This window comes from Lampetra fluviatilis, chromosome 29, assembly GCF_964198595.1.
Source record: "Lampetra fluviatilis chromosome 29, kcLamFluv1.1, whole genome shotgun sequence".
In the NCBI taxonomy this organism is placed as follows: Eukaryota; Metazoa; Chordata; class Hyperoartia; order Petromyzontiformes; family Petromyzontidae; genus Lampetra; species Lampetra fluviatilis.
In genome coordinates this window covers 1,590,773-1,608,842 of record NC_136303.1, presented here as the reverse complement: position 1 = coordinate 1,608,842, position 18,070 = coordinate 1,590,773, and the positions used below count along the sequence as shown (strand labels likewise).

Genomic DNA, 18,070 nt, shown 5'->3' with positions numbered 1-18,070 from the left:
TGCCATCACTCCGCTAACTCTTGTTGACACTTGCACTCTGTCTCTGCAGGAGAAGGCGATGGAAAAGGACAGGGCGTCGCAGCAGCACCAACAACCGCAGCAACACTCAAAACTGCCCACCACCCACCACCAACACCACCGCCAGCACCAGCACCAGCAGCATCACCACGGCCACAGGAGGCAGCTGTCGCTGTCGGCGGACGGTTCCGAGCGCCGCTTTGAGGGCACCGTGGCACGGGCGTGGAGCCCCCCACTCACGGCGCACGACTCCGACATCGCCCCCCCGCGGCCGCCCTTCCCCTCCGACCTCTTGTCGTCGCAACTGCACAACCACTACCTGCACCACCACCACCAGCAGCAGCACCAGCAGCAGCACCAGCAGCAGCACCAGCAGCAGCACCAGCAGCAGCACAGGGCGGACGGCTCGCCCACACAGTTCGTAACGACGCTCGCCTACACCGCGCACGGCAAGGGCTTCCCGACGTTCGCGACCGCCGCCGGCCGGCGCACGGAGGGGCCCGGTCCGGCCACGGCGCCCTCGTCGGCCGTGGCGACGCCGGTGTCCACCCCGTTCTGGCCGAGCGTCGGCAGCGCCGGTGCCGTGGACGGGAGGACGCCGCTGGCGCTGGCGCCCGGGGCGTTCGGCGACGCCGTCAACAGCCGCTCGCTGCCCGTGCTGCGAACCGAAGTGCCGCCAGGCCCCGAGACGGTGGTGTACGTGGCGCCGTCAAAGTCGCGCCAGCTCCACCTCCAGCAGCAGCAGCAGCAGCCGACCGACGTCATGAGCAAGCAGCCGTACTTCGAGAACGGGCGTGTGCATTACCGCTTTGCTTCTTACCCGCCTCCTCCGGGGTTCGGTGGGCAGCTCAATCTGTCGGACCCCCACCCGATGGCGGCGCACCCCCAGCAGAGACCCGGCAGCGGCGCCAGGCCTCCCCGGAACGGCGCTTTCCTCCTCGAGGCGGCCGAGGCGTACCAGACCCCCCGAGGCAGCGCCGCGTACGAGCCTATCGCGGCCGGCCGCGGCGGCAGCTACTTCGAGACGCTGCAGGACTTCCTGGCCGGGGGGGCCCAGCCGCCGTTCGGCTTGCGCCGCGTGCACACGTTCGCGACGCGCAACGACTTCCCCCCGCAGCCGCCGATGGCGCAGCAGCAGGAAGCGTCGGCGGCGACGGCGTGGGGCGGGCGCCAAGCGCTGGGCGAGCCGGCGTGGGTGGCGGCGCCCGGCCGGCGCGAGCACAGCTTCGTTAGCCGCGACGTCCCGCCGTCTCCGCGCCGCTCTGCCGCGGCCGCCGCGGCTGCCGCCGGCGCCGCCCGTGACAAACACCCGCCCATGCGCAGGGAGTCACGCACCCGGCAGCAGGCCAAGTCTGCCGCGCTCGTCTCGCGCTACGACAACGTGGTGCCGTCGGGGGACGAGTTTGCGTCGCGGGCCTTTGGCCCGGCGCCGTTGGGCGGCGGCTCGGACGCCTTCCCCTTGCCGGTTCACCTGCGGAGCAAGTCGGACCCGGGCCGCTTCGGCCTCATGCCCGAGGGCTGCTTCTTCCAGCCAGGCCGCCGTTCGCTGCTGCTGGAGCAAGGCTTCACGCTGGTGTCGCCTCTGGATGGAGCCGAGATTCAGACACAGCAGCAGTACCAGCAGCAGCAGCACATGTACCACGTGACGGACAGGCGCGGCGCCAACTGGAAGGGCCCGCCCGGCGGGAGAGGGGGCGCCGACGGCCCGACGCCGCAGCTTTATGCGCTGGTGCCGGTCGGCGGGTACGAGCACGGGCGGCCCATGGAGGTCCACTATGTGGGCAAAGCGGAGCCGGAGAGGGGGGCGCACCGGCAGCTCCTGCCGCCGCCACCGCTCCAAGCGCAGCCCGCGCGGGGGTTCTATTCGACGGACCTGGACAGTGTGGCGCCCGAGCACCGGCAGCAGCAGCAACAGCAGCAGCAGCAACAGCAGCAGCAGCAACACTACCACCACGAGCGCCGGCAGTCGTTGCCGGTGTCGGCCGGCGGCGCGCAGGCCGGCTACCGGGAGACGCACGCGCACCCGTCATCCCAGCACCACGCGCCGCCGGCGCCACATCAGCACCACGCGCCGCCGGGGCCCAAGAGGCCGAGCACGGCGGCGGCGATGGCGCCGCAGTACGAGAGCCTGGTGCCGACGGACGACATCGGCGGAGGGGGGGGGGCCGGGCCGCAGGGTCGGCGCGTTCTCGCCGGCGCCGGCGGCGCTCTACTCGCAGCACCAGCCGCCCGCCGCCGCGCTGCACTTCATGTCGCCGGGCCCCCCCGCGGGGGGCCCTCGGGGCGGCCCTTACGTGAGGCAGGGTGGGGGCGGCTTCTACCCGGCGGAGCTGTCGATTCACCGGGCGGAAGCAGAGCTGCAGGTTGACCTGTAGACGCCCGCGCTCGTTGAGGGAGGGGTGGGGGGGGTGATTGACGGCACTAGCCGTGAACTCTTAACCTTGATGCTTTGTTTACCCGGGACAGCTTCACTCGCGGAATCTCAAGACTGTGGTTGTCTTGTTTTTTGTTTTTAGTGACGGTCCTGCTTGGGATGTCCAGCCAATTCTAATCTGGGTGGGGTTTTTTTTTGTTTTACTGTGCGGAAGGGAAGCGGAGTGCCCGGAGAAAACCCATGCATGCTAGGGGGGGGTAACCTTCACTCTAGCTCTGAGCTCAGACCCGATGCGTAACTCTCATCCCTGTGCGGTCTCGTTAAAGTGATAAGCGGCAGATTTCATCTCCATAGCGGCAGCGCCCAACACGTTTATTTATGATTCGTTTAAGTTAATGTCTGTTTTATTTTTTTGTAAATGTCCTTCCTGTTTGTTACACTCGGTTTTCCTGCGCGATATTCGGATGGCTTAGCGACACGCGCATCGGTGTCGTTGAGCCCAAAATGGAGAGGGAAAAGGTTGGGATGCAATTTTCATCTTGCCATGTATTTTAAATTTTTTTTTTTCTATGATTTTTATTTTAAAAGTACTCGCGTGTTTTTATTTTATATTTGCCGTCATTGATTTTGCGACATCGCCGTACGTTTTAAGTCGTCGTTGTCGTAATTTGTTTGTCACCGTTTGTTGATGGGGACCACATGCAGGGATGGAAGGACTATGTTTCAGGGGTTCAAGTCCACCAATCACGCAAGACTATTTGCGATCACGTGAGGTTCGGCAAACCAATAACAGGGCCGGGTTTAGGTATCGTTGCTCCTGGGACACCAGGGCAGAGAAGAGACCCCCTCCTCCCAAGACAAATACAGATACACACAAGATCCAATCAAGTCAGATTTTTCTGAATAAAAAAAATATAACTTTTTGTGTGTGTCCCTCTGGAGTTTTGGACTATGGACAAATATCCCGTTTGCCCCCTTCCCCTGCCTAAATCCAGCCCTGAGTAACAACAAATAAATACCAACATAAACGCGCATGTTGGTTCGAACATCGCCGCACGTCTGGTAACCCAGAACGCGTGCCGAATTCATGAGACATTAGCAGAAAAAAGGCTTTGGAAGCTTTACAATCGATCACGGACGCCTCCTTGTCGTTGGAGTCCAAGAAACAGGAGATGTGCACGGCAATCTGAGCCAAGCCAACCTGCCAGCGGCCATCCGAGCCGAGCGCCCTGCCAGCGGCCATCCGAGCTGTGCGTGCTGCCTGTGGAGATCCGAGCGAGCTTCGAGCGATGAGCGAGCTTCGAGCGATGATCGAGCTGAGCGTGCTGCTAGCGGCGATCCGGGCCGAGCGCACTGCCAGCGGCGCGTGATGCCACCGGCGGCCCGCTGCCACCGGTGTCGCCCCGATTCTGGCACGTATCATGTTTTGCGCGAGAAAAAAATCCGCTAAACAAATTTTTTACGAAATAACTAAAAACCCATAAAACATCCATTCCACGTAGGACGCGGCGGTTCATTAATGCGACAGGTTTCGTTGCGTCGGTCGTCGCGACTTCTCAGAGACTCCCAACTCACGATGACGATGAATGAATGAATGTGCCAGTGACCATCATCCTCACTGCGTGTAAGCAGCCTCACTGCAGGACAGAGCCTTGATCCTCCCTCTTCTTCCAATCCTCGCGCAGCTCAGCCTTCGGCAATCTCTTCCTTCATCTGCCTTTCAAACCTTGTAAATGCACAGCCCCACTTTTGTCCATCCATTGCTGAAAGAGGGCTCCCACTCCCCACGCCGTGTGGATCTTGGGCGTTATTTCGACCATATTTTGCCACGCCGCTCAGCGTGAGTTGCCATAGGGGGGCATAGAAGAGCAGTACGACGATCTGTTTTGCTGCGCTGACTTGTCGCCCACCACCAAGTTCTATTTTTATTCTTATTACCAAGCTTGTCAGATAGCCAAAAAGCCTCACAGTCTCATCTGTATTTCAGGAGGGTCCTACCATGTTTTCGCAGTAGGGGGCGATTCTGCTGCTGTGACCAATCCCAATTGAGCAATTCGCAGGCAATATTTTAGCAGCGGGGATGTTTGGCCATTACCAAATTACACAACTCCTACCTTAACATGTACAGTACGTATTTTGGTTGTTAGGTATGAAACACAACATTTCCCTAAGTTACGGTCCTTTTCCCTACCTTATTCCATTATTTCTTATGGGAGAAATTGCCCCACTTTGAGTCGCATAGGCAATGTTTACGCTCTTACGGCCCCTACCCCCCATTAACACGTAGTAGTAGTATTCCATATGGGGGAAAAGTCCCCGTTATACATCGTTTCGTTATAAGTGGCAACTTTCCGGCCCCTAACCCCGACGTATATTGGGGACCGCCCCGACCCCCCGTACTTGTACCACCACTCTTGCCTTCCTGAATCATCTCTTCATCTTTGCACGAACTATCTCTCTCCTGAAGCCCTCTCGTGGCTATCAGACCTCGACATTGGTATTTAGCTCCTGAACACGTCGCCGTACGCAAGATTTGGAATAAGTTCTGACCCAATCCACACACCTTGTGACAAAAAACGCACGCTACCCTAAATTCGCATCTCAACAAAATTACCAAATCACCATCACCTTGCGGATTTACCCACTTTGGGTGATGATAATTTGGCACGTTTCCACCACAATTTAGCACGCATTTTGTCGAATAAGAGCACATATAAATGGACCCCCTCTCGAATGTTGGCTGAAATTGAGCAGTGCAATCCTCATGCAGTTATGTTGAGAGTAACATTAATGATGCGATTTGTAGCACGTACAATGTTTCCGACGTAAATAACCACGACTCGGATGAGTGAGGTGCCAAAGGCTTGACACGGAGGAGAGGTTCGCGGCCCTTCGAATGTCTAATCGAAGTGGGTGCAGATCGAATGCCCCGCTCGCTGCCAATGCCCAGCAGAATGCTGCCCCCCGCGTTCCACACGGACAAAGGCAGCCACGGAGAAACGACACCCGGCCAGTGAGGGCCCCTGGCCCATGGTGTAGAGATTACAACGCAGTTGCTGTGTGTGCGTTGCGCTTCGCTTACCCCGGACTGCATTACTCGACAATTGAACAGCACTGCGAGAGGCCGCATGAGTTTGCAATGGGCTGTCACGCAATGACAAACCCCATTACGCGGATTTTTTTGTGTTTGTGACAAAATGTATATGTTTAACAAGATAACTAGTTTATTTTGCATTTTTATGACAGTCTCAAACTTTTTTAATGCAAAAAAAATGTACATTAAAACATTGCTATAAAATGCCGTTGTTTCTCTCCCACTTATAAACCGTGTAGGCCGAATTCCCTTGCCTAGGTTCCTCTGCTCGATTCGAGTGAGCTCCGTGGGCTGGGCTCTCCAGGCAAGAGGGGAGGGCAGGAGGGTCGGTCTTTCGGCCTTCATAGGCTCTACAATATTGATCCAATGGGCCATAAGTGGCTCAAATAATTGGACGTAAGTGGCTCAAATATGTGCAGCTTTGTTGCAATGAGGACGCAGCAAAGTGTATTTGTTCAACGAGGAATGTTGCATGAAATTTGAATAACACAACTACGTTGTGTGAAGGTCATTTGCTGTTTAAACTTAGCTCCAGTCCCTGCGTACGAGCTGATACAATCCAAGAACGCATTTGTGATAAAACAAACACAGACCTGAGCTTCCAAGAAACTCTTCCAAGCAGTCTTTCTTTCTATTCACGTAACCAGTCTTTTTGATGCACATCGATAAGAAATGTTTTTAAGATCGCATACATTTTAGGTAAATTTGGAGTAAATGTAGTCGTTAATAAAGCACAATGCACACCAAAACAACGTGCAGCTCATTGTAGCTGAGTGTGAACCCTTCACACCTTGAGATCAAGGATATCTTACGCCACAACTGGCGGAATGGGCCTCCACTAGAACGAGCTCAAGAACCCAGCAAACAAATGCAAACGTTGACTCAACGTTAGCATGGCACAACGTTTGCATTTGCGGTTAGAACCGTTGTACCAACGTCCCAACGTTGCATGTTTACTGTGGGTGGGACCCTGAGTGGGACCTCCACCCCCACACTCCACCCATGAGAGGGCATTGGTGACACGTTCTTCCATGCCGCACGGGTGTCGTGGCAGAGATGGGAGTGCCCACACTTTCGCACCATCACACCGCAACGTTTCACCTGCCCATCGACTAACTGAGATAGACTGATGTGGAGTGGGGGATTTGGGAAACTAGCACCATCGTTTCAACTGCCTCTCCGATTTTTTGACAAACAACAATATAATATTCTTGGTTCTTTCGGTAAAGTCACGTAGAAGGGAAATAATAAAATAATATTAATATAAAACAATAAAAATTCTCACGACGTTTCGACTGCAACACAAGCAATCACCATCAGGTGTGAGCATTTTTATTGTTTTATATTTATATTATTTTGTTATTTCCGTTCTACGTGACTTTACCGAAAGAACCAAGAATATGAATCCCTGCAGTCGCGAAAGCTTTAAATCAGAACAACAATATCCTTCACGTGCTCAGTCGTAGGATTTTACAGGACATCGATGACTGTCACCAGGACGCTTTCACGATTTTTCGTTGACCGTAAATAAGATCACGTGGTTTTTTTTCTAAGTAGTTTTCTCGATTGTGATGGAGATATCGGCATGGTTTATTTTGCTCAAATGTACACCTGAAAAGGAAACATTCACCGACAACTCTGGATTGCGTCCTGGCATCTTAGGGGGAATAACATCCACAGTCAGGAGCTCATGCATGTGAATTAGTATCACTTGCACTGATGTCATAACATTAATTCTTAATTGAAGCTGCCAACACCATCAATTGAAACGGCCTGAAATCGTTTTTCTTCTTTTAGTGAAAGTACGTTTAATAAAAAAAAATATTTAACCGATACATGCTCTGAATAATTCTAAAACTAAGTGACGTACACCTGCTTTGTTAGAATTGCAAGTACCTACCTTTGGTAATGTGTTTACATGAAAGGTAATCTCATCACAATAACATTACTTGGAGTGCATGACAAAATTATTTCTCAACCCGTTAACGTGCAGGCGACAAATGCATCGCGAGCACTGAAATGCAGTTCTTGGTCATAAATTGCTCCGCTCATGCACACAGACAAATGCACAACTGAGATGTGCCGATACAGTCAGTGGGAATTCAACGGTGGTCATGTTGACAGACCGGTCCTTGTCATAGGAATGTGGAATTGCCACTACCGGCTCAGCTCAACATTAATTTTAATTTGGAGTCAAAAGTTCTAAAATGGTCAGTACTTAACGGGATGACCTATAGAGTCGGTGGTGATATGGTGACTGTAACAGTGGTGGTCCCTGGATGACATGTTGACTGTAGAAAAGGCCTATGGCGATGGTGATGATGTGACTGATGAATACGAGTGGGGGGGGGAGTGTAGCGGTTAGCGTGCCGCGTTACGAACCTGGCGACCCGAGTTTGATTCCCGCCCACGGTCACCAACACCAGTGACGAGTATCTGAGCCGGTCCTGGGCCTCCCCGAGCTCGACTCAGCCTCAAACGAGTACCTGGTGCGGTGCGTAGTAAACATCGCCACTATGGAGACAAAGGCGGCCGGGCGTGGTTGCTGGCCACCCACCCCCTCGTGCGCCGTGCCGTCCTTGGTAGGTGCTACTCGCTAACAGCACTTGCCCCAACAGTCTGTGCTGTACGGGGGATCTTTGATGAGACGGGAGAGGTCAGATGTCGATTGAGGATTGTAGCTGAAGGAAGGAAAGGCCTGGGAGGATTGTGTGGGTTGAAGGTGGGGAGCAGAGACATGGGAACATAGAAGTACAGCACAACAATGGATGTTTCTGTGCTGCCTTCTGCTGTCCACTGCATAGCCACGCAGCAACATATATCAACTTTCTACGCACAGGGATCACCCAATCCAAGCACTATCCAGGCTCAAACATGCTTAGCTTGCGAGATCTTACAGGATTGAGTGCGTTGAGTTATTAGGTCATAGGCGGCTGTATGTAATGTGTGTTTGTAATGTTTGTATTTAATACGTGTTGGGCATCATTGACGATGTTCTCTGTATCGCTGGGATTTCCGATTATCTAAGTAATAGATCACTGATTATCGGTTTGATTACTCAGCTCATTGGATAGTGTGAAATCAGTTGTGGGGGGGAAACAAATCTCATGTTTGCCGCTGGATGGGAGGTGACGGGCATGGCTTGGTGATGTCATTCGCATCACGCCGGGCGTGGATTGCAGGGTGGGTTGCCTGCCTTCGTTATTCCTGTAAAGATGTTGGGGAGGGGCAGCTTTCCAGGGGCCCGAGTAGATTGACCTCCAAAAAGAAGTAGTCGATTACAATTTCCAGTTGTCCGTTACAATCGCGACTCGACGGACTGACTTGTCCCCCCCCCGGTTCTAAGCTCCATCCCTCTGGTAAAGGGGGGGGAACCATTGCGGGGGAGCTGCACAACTCTGGCTGCCTCCTGATGATGCTGGTTGTAATTACTGGCGAAACGTCACGGTACTCGGAATTGTAAATGCTGTGGATTGTACTCTCCAACACACCGGTGTGCTGTAGTAGTAACGAATTGGCACGGTTTGTTTACCGTGACAAACCTTACTCATTGGCTGCTAACCATCAAAAAAACACCTGTGGAGCTGCAACTGCACGGATTGCTCTGGAGACGCCCACCCATCTCTTAGCCACACCCTATCGCTGTGACCACGCCCCCCATCATTATGGCCACGCCCACCATCCTTGTGCCCCCCCCACCGCCCACCCGCATTCTCTGTCCAGCCGTCTGTAACGAGGGGGGTTGAGTGGTGGGCACGATAACTCTTGTAAAGGTGGCCCAATGTGAATGAAACTTTCGTGTAGGGTTGTGCTTCTATTAGGGTCTTGCCGTCGAGAGAACCGGTTACATCGGTCAATGGGCTGCACCCCCCCCCCCAAATCCGTGGAGATGAAAAGCAGTGCTTAACAAACTCATGAAACCAGTACTACAAGTGTGTGTGGCCTACCCTCTACCAATAACGTCTCACCGTGCAACTTGAAACGTAACTTTATCGTTGCTCATTAAATGCTCCCGAGAATGGTCACGTGTTCAAAATATATTCTAGAATCCATGCATACGCATGCTTTTTCTCTCTTGTTTCGGGTGGGATTTTCTGGAAGAAAAAGAAAACGGCCATTGCCCGCAAATTCTCAACAAAACTACCTGCAAATCGCCTCGTGGCAGGATATATATATACACATTTGCACATGAAATGAGCATTATAAAGTGGTGGAGAGGGTTAGACCTTTTACCCAAGATTTTCCACCACGGATGCTTCCTGGAATCGAACCCAAACCCCATAACCAGTCGGGTCCTTCCCGGTTATCCGAACGCAGAATGTGTTGTACACTTAGATGTACGTTACGGTGGCCTTGCTTTGCTCAATAAGCCCCCATCAGTCACTATACCTGTGGTGAGATGGTGAGTATGAATGTGCAAGTATGTATGTGTGAGTTTAGGTGTGCATTCGTGTGTGTGTTGTGCATATGTGGTAGTGCGTACACGTGCACACGTGTGTGTGTGTGTGAACGTGTGTGTGCATGCTCTTAGACGTTCCTGGAAAACCCATGCAGAAGTTCGTGTGACTTCGAACAAATGACGAAATATCATTCAAATACTCTGCATGCGTGTGTGTGTATGCGCGATCAGTCTTAGCAGGATAATAATTCGACCTGTACACACAAACATAAAAACACCCATCCAGAGACATTGGTATTTTGATGACAACCAAATCATTTGGGTCATTGTGGTTAATATAAACAAGTTAAGCAGATAATACATCTCGTATTTGGCTGATGGGATGTGTAAAATACATATTTCACTTTTTTACGTGGAGCGACAGGCATGGGAAAGGAGGCGTATTGTCTGCTCATCTATTTTAATATATTTTTTCGGCAATTAGTACATTTCATTATAAGTGAATGATCACAAATACGAAGATAATTAGTTGCCTTTCAGGGATGCCTTACCAGTCATAATCCATATACCTGAGTTTTGTTTCAGATGTGGTTCTCCCTCTGAATGCAAATGGAAAATGAGTCTCATCTATGGCCAATGTTTCTCTTGTGTCCCGCACATACCAAGGATGCTCACTGAAAGGTTTCTTTTGTCCAGAGAGTGTTAAACGTATGTATGTTGAACTTCTTTCACACCGTACGTAGCCAACCATGCTAATCGGAGGTGCGAGGGAAGGACAACAAACTAAACACAAAAAGCTGTTTTAAAGAAATTAGTTTTCAATCTTGATGTAAATGTGCATAGCTCCAGCGGTTTCCTAATATCGGAAGGAAGAGCGTTCCAGACGGCCACACGTGCATCTGAAAGCGCGCGATGCAGTGAACGGCTTTGTTCGATGGCCAGCCAAAAGCTGCTGCTGCTGCTGTGAGGATGGTTTATGTTCCTTGGACAGACCTGAAATGAATTGTCAAGGGCCCCGCTATTTGTACTTCTCTTCGTTAAAGCAAGTACCATCAACCTCTCGTATTGCGTTTTAAAAGCAGCAGACGCATTGAGAAGCTTGGCGTCTGCGGTGGCCAGATGGCTTATGTGCGTGTGATTTGGGCAACGATCGGATTTCACTCCACTGCAGTCGCAATGAGGCGATTTCTGAATTCGCCGCTTAATGGAGGAAGATAGCGCGGTTGATCGCAGCTCCCGTGTCATCGAGACACGAGGTGAAACCGAGTGGTTCCCTTGTTGGCCCTTCAAGATCGTGTCTCGTTGGATAATTCTAGATTTGAAGCTTTCGTGACTGCAAGGATTCATACTTATAGTTCTTTCGGTAAAGTCACGTAGGTAAAAAAATGAAATAAAAATTAATAAAAATAAAATAAAAATCACGACGATTCGGAGGCAACACAAGTCTCCGTCATCAGGTGGGACCGTCACAGCCAGATTTGCTGCATCAAGTGAGGCAGGGATTCAAGATGCAAGCTCTTAAATACAATAAATACCTCCCCCTTAACTTGTATTTAAGAGCTTGCATCTTGAATCCCTGCCTCACTTGATGCATCAAATCTGGCTGTGACGGTCCCACCTGATGACGGAGACTTGTGTTGCCTCCGAAACGTGATTTTTATTTTTTTAATTAATTTTTATTTCTCGTTGGATAGTCAACAATCGGTGTCCATCGGTGGACTTGCTCCATCGTGGCACCAACTTCAAATGGTAGGGCTCCGGTTTGGCCCGTCAACAATCATCTTAACACCTCACAGATTGACTTCAGTGGAGTATTTGTGTTGCCGTCCCGTGAACTGCTCGTGTTCCCACGTCCTCCCACGGGTATTTCTTTCACACGCTCGGATGTGCTGGTACACTGGCGGGGTGGAGACCCCACAGCATGCGGCGGGCCCAATTCTACCAGCGGCTTCATTTCACACGGCCTGCAACCACACGAAGCGTATCTGGATGACCACACTTCTCCACTGTAGACCAAACCCGGACACATTTCTCTGTCAGCCGAGGTCAGTTATCAAAACGGAGTGGTATGCTCTCATAAAGTCAACACAATACCAGTACCAGATCTCGGGGTTTGAAAGATGACAAAATTTGATTGACAGTACGCCTCCTTCACATATCTGTAGCCTGCGAATAAACAAAAACAAACAAAATCTAAAAGTAATTGTTACACATCTCATCAGCCGCATGGCCTTCTGGGAAGCGCATACTTTCAGCAACATTGGTTCAATGCAAAAATGGCCGGCATGCTGAGATCTTGCGTTGAATCCCTGGACGCTGGCTAACATCTGTTATTTAGTTCTCTCTCGGGGGGTAGAGTTAAAAATGTCCATGTACGTACAGTGAGCGAGAACCGCCGAGTTCTAGAGATCCAATTTGCACTCCAGCACCAGGCATTAAAGCCAGGTTCTCGGCTGCATGGCGATGACTAATTGCACAGGAAGCCCCATTTCATTGCACCAAACGGGGAGGGGCATCGTTGGTAGTGGTTCCACAACCACAGATTTAAAAAAAATCGTCATCACAACATTTACAATGGTGGCGTTGGTCTCCAACACACCGGTGTGCTGTACTCGTGACGAATTGGCACGTTCTGTTTACGTGACAACCCGTACTAGTTGGTTGTGTCGCGTGGTGGCGGGTTTTAACGACACATTTATATATTTACACCATCTAACCCAGGGGTCGGCAACCAAAATAACAAGAAGAGCCATTTCTTTCCAATTCGGTACAAAATTCAGTATTTCAAGAGCCGCAATGCATCTGAGTACATACTGTACATACGTACATATCGTCAAGAAGCAGCCCGTAAAGAGCCGCATGCGGCTCCGGAGCCGTAGGTTGCCGACCCCTGATCTAACCCAACAAAAACCTCGCATGTATGATATTGTTCGCGAAAGCCGACGTGTTAAATCCTCTTCACGTGTGTTACCATCACTGCCCAATAACAGGGAAGCCTTTGACCCACCCATCACATGTTGGACGCTAAGCAGGCTCCGGCCCGGGCATTGCTTGCATTGAGTGACAGCCATGCAATCAACCTGGCGTCGATGGCTCCTCCGGGGGGCAACGTTGTCACCCAAGGTCGGTGCAGCTAAATAAATAAATAACATTACGGTACCATGCTCCCACCGTCTATGCTGCCCTCCACGACTAACCCGCCCTGACCCAGCGGTGGTGATGTGTGTGGTCAAGCCACCCACGTGGCCCGCACGGTGTGGGGAGGGCCCTAATCCAGCAGTAGAGGCTGGACGCGCGCATTGCAGGCTTAATGTTCACGTTTCCGTAGCAATGGTCCTCATTCGAGACTCCAAAGAAGGCCCATTGCCTGAAACGTGAGCTCGCCGCATACTTTCTTCTGTTATAAGGCATGGGTATTGAAAAAATACGGCGAGGTTTTTTTTTTATAGATTGGTGCCGACTAAATAAAAATTTGGTCTTGCACTTTTACCGGGCCATTTGGGGGGGGAGGGGGGTGGGCACACTTTGTAAATATTTGCGCAGACGTGGCACGCGTTCGCCTCGTCAACCACGCCTGCACTGCCGCCTGGTGGCTGTGTGAGATGGAACCTTGATGGATGTGCGATGGGCCAGGATGATGGGGGGCTTTGAGGTCGTTCCCAGTATCGGGATTTTGCTACATTGCTGGAACATTACTGGCTGTCCCGTGATGCTTAAAGCACATTCGCTCTGTGAATGTGGCGACAAAGACGGCGATGGGCATGACAACGAATTTGACAAGAACAGTGATGCTGTCGACATTGATGACCATTGCGACAATCGTGGCATTCACAATAACGATGACAATGGTGATGGTGGCAATTATGACACTGACAACTCTGGTGATGTGGCGTTCACGATGATGATGTTGTTAATGACGGTGCCATTGACAGTGTCCACGGTGAGTCATTACAGTGACGGTGACGTTGACAGCGATGATGATTACAACGACGGCGGCGATGATAATGATGATATTGAAAAGACTGATACATTTTAATCTCTCTCAACGGGCTCTGATTCAAGAGCCGTGTTTCCTATGTTGTGCAGTTGGCCGTTCATGCCTAATCCGAGCGATATTTGGACCTGGCACGTGAACTCAAAAACATAAAAGACAATACCTAACGCGTCTTATCTAGGAATGTATTGTGGTGGAAGAAAAGACTGGACTCTTCTACTTCACCAGTTGTGCATCTTCACTGGTTCATCATGGCCTACACGTGTGCATATGCACTGAGATATGTCATGCATTTGCTAATGTTTACAATCCTATCGTTGGGGTGGGGTTTCTTTTTCTATCATTATAAAATACATTTAAATACAGGAACGATCGATTAGGATTACACTGACATTAAGACACAATCTCAAAAAGAACAGCTCTTGTTAGGTGTGTGTTGTCGGTGTTGTTCGGCACGTTGTCCGACGTTCCGCTCCCACATCAAGAACTCCCGGCGCGTGAAGCAAAACGTCGGACACCGTGACGAACGACACGTGGTGTGGCCCAAAAGCACATCGGAAAGATGCATCGGAGAGATACTCAACAGCACAACCGCAAAATCCGACAGTTCGAGATTTGTGGAATCGATTGACTACGTTGCGGCTGCGTGGTTCGTGTTTATCAGACACACGTTTGAAGCTCACGAAAAATACTTTAAAGTGACTCGGAGGTGCGCGCTAGCGACATTGCCGCAACGGGCTCTGGTGCCTTTGCACGCCTGAAATCCAGCACCGTGGAGCCGGCAGCGAGGGTTGGTAGATAACCACGCAATTAAAAACAATATTCCCGTCCCGTAAGCGTGCCAGGAGGCGGCACTGCAAACATGTGCACTCCGCCTGTTGCATCTGTATGGGATCGAGCGTTTCCCCCTCGCACACGTGGGTTTTCTTCGGGTGCTTCGGTTTCCTCCCACACGTGAACACTCATCATTGATTGGCCGATAACACCTTCATAGAGAACAGCAGAACTCGGGAAAAATGTTGGTGCCGGCTCACCGTGTGGCAACCTGCGGTTCGCCATGCCTCAAAATATTAATTTATCTCAAGAGCGAGTACTGCGCAGCACGTTACAAGTAGACGTTGTTTACTGTAAACGTACTGCAGCTCGTAGAAACGTGACAACTACAGCGTGCATGAAAGTCGATTTAAAGGATGTGTTTCTCATTGACAAACGTTCACAGTCGTGTTGGGCAGCTCAGGACACACAGTTCACGTGCGATTTGCAAGAGCTGTTGGTTTTGTGGGAAGTGTCTTTATTCAAAAGTGATGGGCTTTGTCTTGAAAACCGAACGGTTGATGGAAGATGTAATCGGGCTGTATTATAAACGATAACAATCAATGTAACACGTTTTGAAATATAATTTGTACTCATGCACACACACCGTTGAGCTATTTTGTTCACAGTACGTACTTTGAACTTCTTTTACACCGTATCGAGCCAACCGTGCTAATCGGAGATGCGGGATGGGGGTCTGCTATCTTAACAATTGAACCGTTTAATAATAATAGGGTGTTCCCCCTTTTTTCTGGCAACAAAACTGAAACATTTTACAATGATTCATGCCTGCATTAACCACAATACTTGCAGTCAAAATGCAAACAAAAAACACACTATGATAATATATGCATTGTCCTTGAAACTGATTGGTCCACACCAAGGTACGGCTTTCTTTTGAGCCTCGACCCAATTGGTGCTCGACCAGAGGACGCCAAAAGGCGTACAGCTCAAAGACAATGCACTATCAAAGTAATGAGGGCTCGGGGTGAGCGTCTACATCATTAGACCTCCTTTGCCAGTACCAAAATATAATAATAGGGATTTTCCCCCTTTTTTCTGGCAACAAAACTGAAACCTTTTTACAAGGATTCATGTCTGCATTAACCACAATACTTGCAGTCAAAATGCAAACAAAAAACACACTATGACAATATTGACCCGTTTGTTATTATTCACCATTGACATGCACACCGCATCCACGTACACGCGCTTTTCCCTTTAAACATCTATAAGTTGTAAACATCATTACATGCTGTCTGACATTCGCGACTCACTGTGATTTTACGTTTTGATAAAGCGTCCCGAGTTTTGTCCACGACGATGATGGTGAATATGACCACGATTGTTTATCTCAAAGGTTTCAAAATGAACACATGGTCCCTACCAGATCAGCAGCTTATTCTTCTTCGTGTGTTAACCTGGGGGTCCCGAACGTTGAACCCACGTGTCTATTTTTGTTGAATAAAACATCAAAAATACAGAACAGGGTTTGTGACCGTGTGTGCATATTGCGGAGGCTGTTTTCCCAACCTATCGGACGAAATCCCGAAATTGGGTCTATAATGCGAAATTTACGTTCTAAAACGAATGTTTTGGATTGTTTCCAAAATGTGGGGTCACAGGAAATGATGTCATATACAAGGCGTCACTACTTTCCCGTTAAAAGTGCTGGTCACATGACATCGCTTTGGCAATACGTGATGTTAATTTTGATTAAATTGTATAAATGTTTTGTGATGCTGCATTAGCAGTGGTGCACACGAACCGCTGACAATGCAGAGAGTGAGCCCACGAAAAAGATATCATAAATATTCTTAGGTTTTTTCGGTAAAGTCACGTAGGTAAAACATCAAAATTAATGAAAATAAAATAAAATAAAACAAAAATCACGACGTTTCGGAGGCAACACAAGTCTCCGTCATCAGGTGGGACCGTCCCACCTGATGGACCGTCCCACCTGATGACGGAGACTTGTGTTGCCTCCGAAACGTCGTGATTTTTGTTTTATTTTATTTTATTTTCATTAATTTTGATGTTTTACCTACGTGACTTTACCGAAAAAACCTAAGAATATGATTCCTTGCAGTCACGAAAGCTTCAAATCTAGATATCATAGAACTGCTTCCGAAATGCAGTGACCGATTTGTGAACACACTAGGGGGCAGCACTTGCCCACATCCGGGTACAGATAAACGTCGCATATTAAACTTGTATACATATATAGAAAAGTATGTACTGCATATGCACGTTTACATCATCAGAGCTGGAATTTACCCAAATTAAGTGAAACCAAAATGCAATGAGGTTATTTATTCTAATTGACTGGTAACCGAGCTGAGACCATCAATCCATTCACAGTGAAAACCCAGTTGAATCACGGGTGTATAGAACCTAGATTTTTCAACCAGGCACCTTCGTGGTACTCACTTGATGATCTGACCCCTGAACCATCTGGCCACGGTTAAATTGACCTCCCTGCTGTTGAAAATGTTAAACTTTCGAACGGCCAACTGGGCCTTTCGAGAGTTGCGGGAGGGCGACTGCCTGCAACTGCCCACTTGCGTCTTCAACAAACCTCCTCCACAGAGGTTGATGTAATGCCACTGGTACCAGTGGACGTCGAGGAGGCAACTCAGATGAATCTTCTTGGTTCTTTCGGTAAAGTCACGTAGAAGGGAAGTAATAAAATAATAAAAATAAAACATAATAAAATACAATTCTCACGACGTTTCGGCCACAACGCAAGCAGCCGTCCTCAGGTGAAGAACAGGTTTGTCGGAAAGACAGCGTCTGAATGTATATGACATCATGTTTATGACATCATTCAGACGCTGTCTTTCCGACAGAGTTTTAAAGCTTTAAATCGAAATTTAACCACTCAGATGAAGTTATAAATGTTTTGCAAAAAGGGGATAATCACACAAAGACAAAGATCACCCGTAGAGCCTACATAGACCGACGGGGCAAGTGCTGGTAAGAAAGTGCCGTATTTATGAAGGCCAACACGGTGCACGAGGTGGTGGTGTGACCAACAACCACGCCTGGTCTCCCTTGTCTCGCTCGTGCTAATGCAAACCGCACCAGATCGATACTCATTTGAGGTTGAGTCGGCCTAGGGGAGGCTCAGGACTGGTTCGGTTTACCACTCGCCACTGATGCTAGCTGTGGCCAGGAATTGCAGGCTTCCCAGTGCAGTTCGATTTTAATTTTGTTTAACCAGTGGGACCCTCCAGGGAGCAGGATGAGTCACATTTGCAAGTGGCCTGGGTCAGCGAAATTACAAAATCCCTAAAAAATTAAATACAGTACAGAAATTAAGGAAATAAAAGCCAAAGCCTAAACAACCACGTTACTACACCGCCGCTCCACACACAT

The 18,070-nt window shown here is 49.8% G+C and overlaps 1 protein-coding gene across 7 annotated transcripts in view; it reads left to right on the top strand.

Moving 5' to 3' along the window:
• LOC144942929 (uncharacterized) overlaps nucleotides 1-7,375 on the top strand; it is a 96,101-nt gene extending 88,726 nt beyond the window's left edge. For 5 of the 7 annotated variants that reach the window (XM_078869962.1, XM_078869960.1, XM_078869959.1 and 2 more), the window contains one exon: nucleotides 50-7,374. In XM_078869962.1, coding sequence (XP_078726088.1) covers nucleotides 50-2,386 — 2,337 coding nt within the window. In that variant the 3' untranslated portion in view covers nucleotides 2,387-7,374. Of the gene's footprint in view, nucleotides 1-49 lie in introns of all 7 variants that reach the window. The other 2 variants (XM_078869966.1, XM_078869961.1) reach the window with 2 other exon arrangements.
• The last annotated feature ends 10,695 nt before the right edge of the window (nucleotides 7,376-18,070 follow it).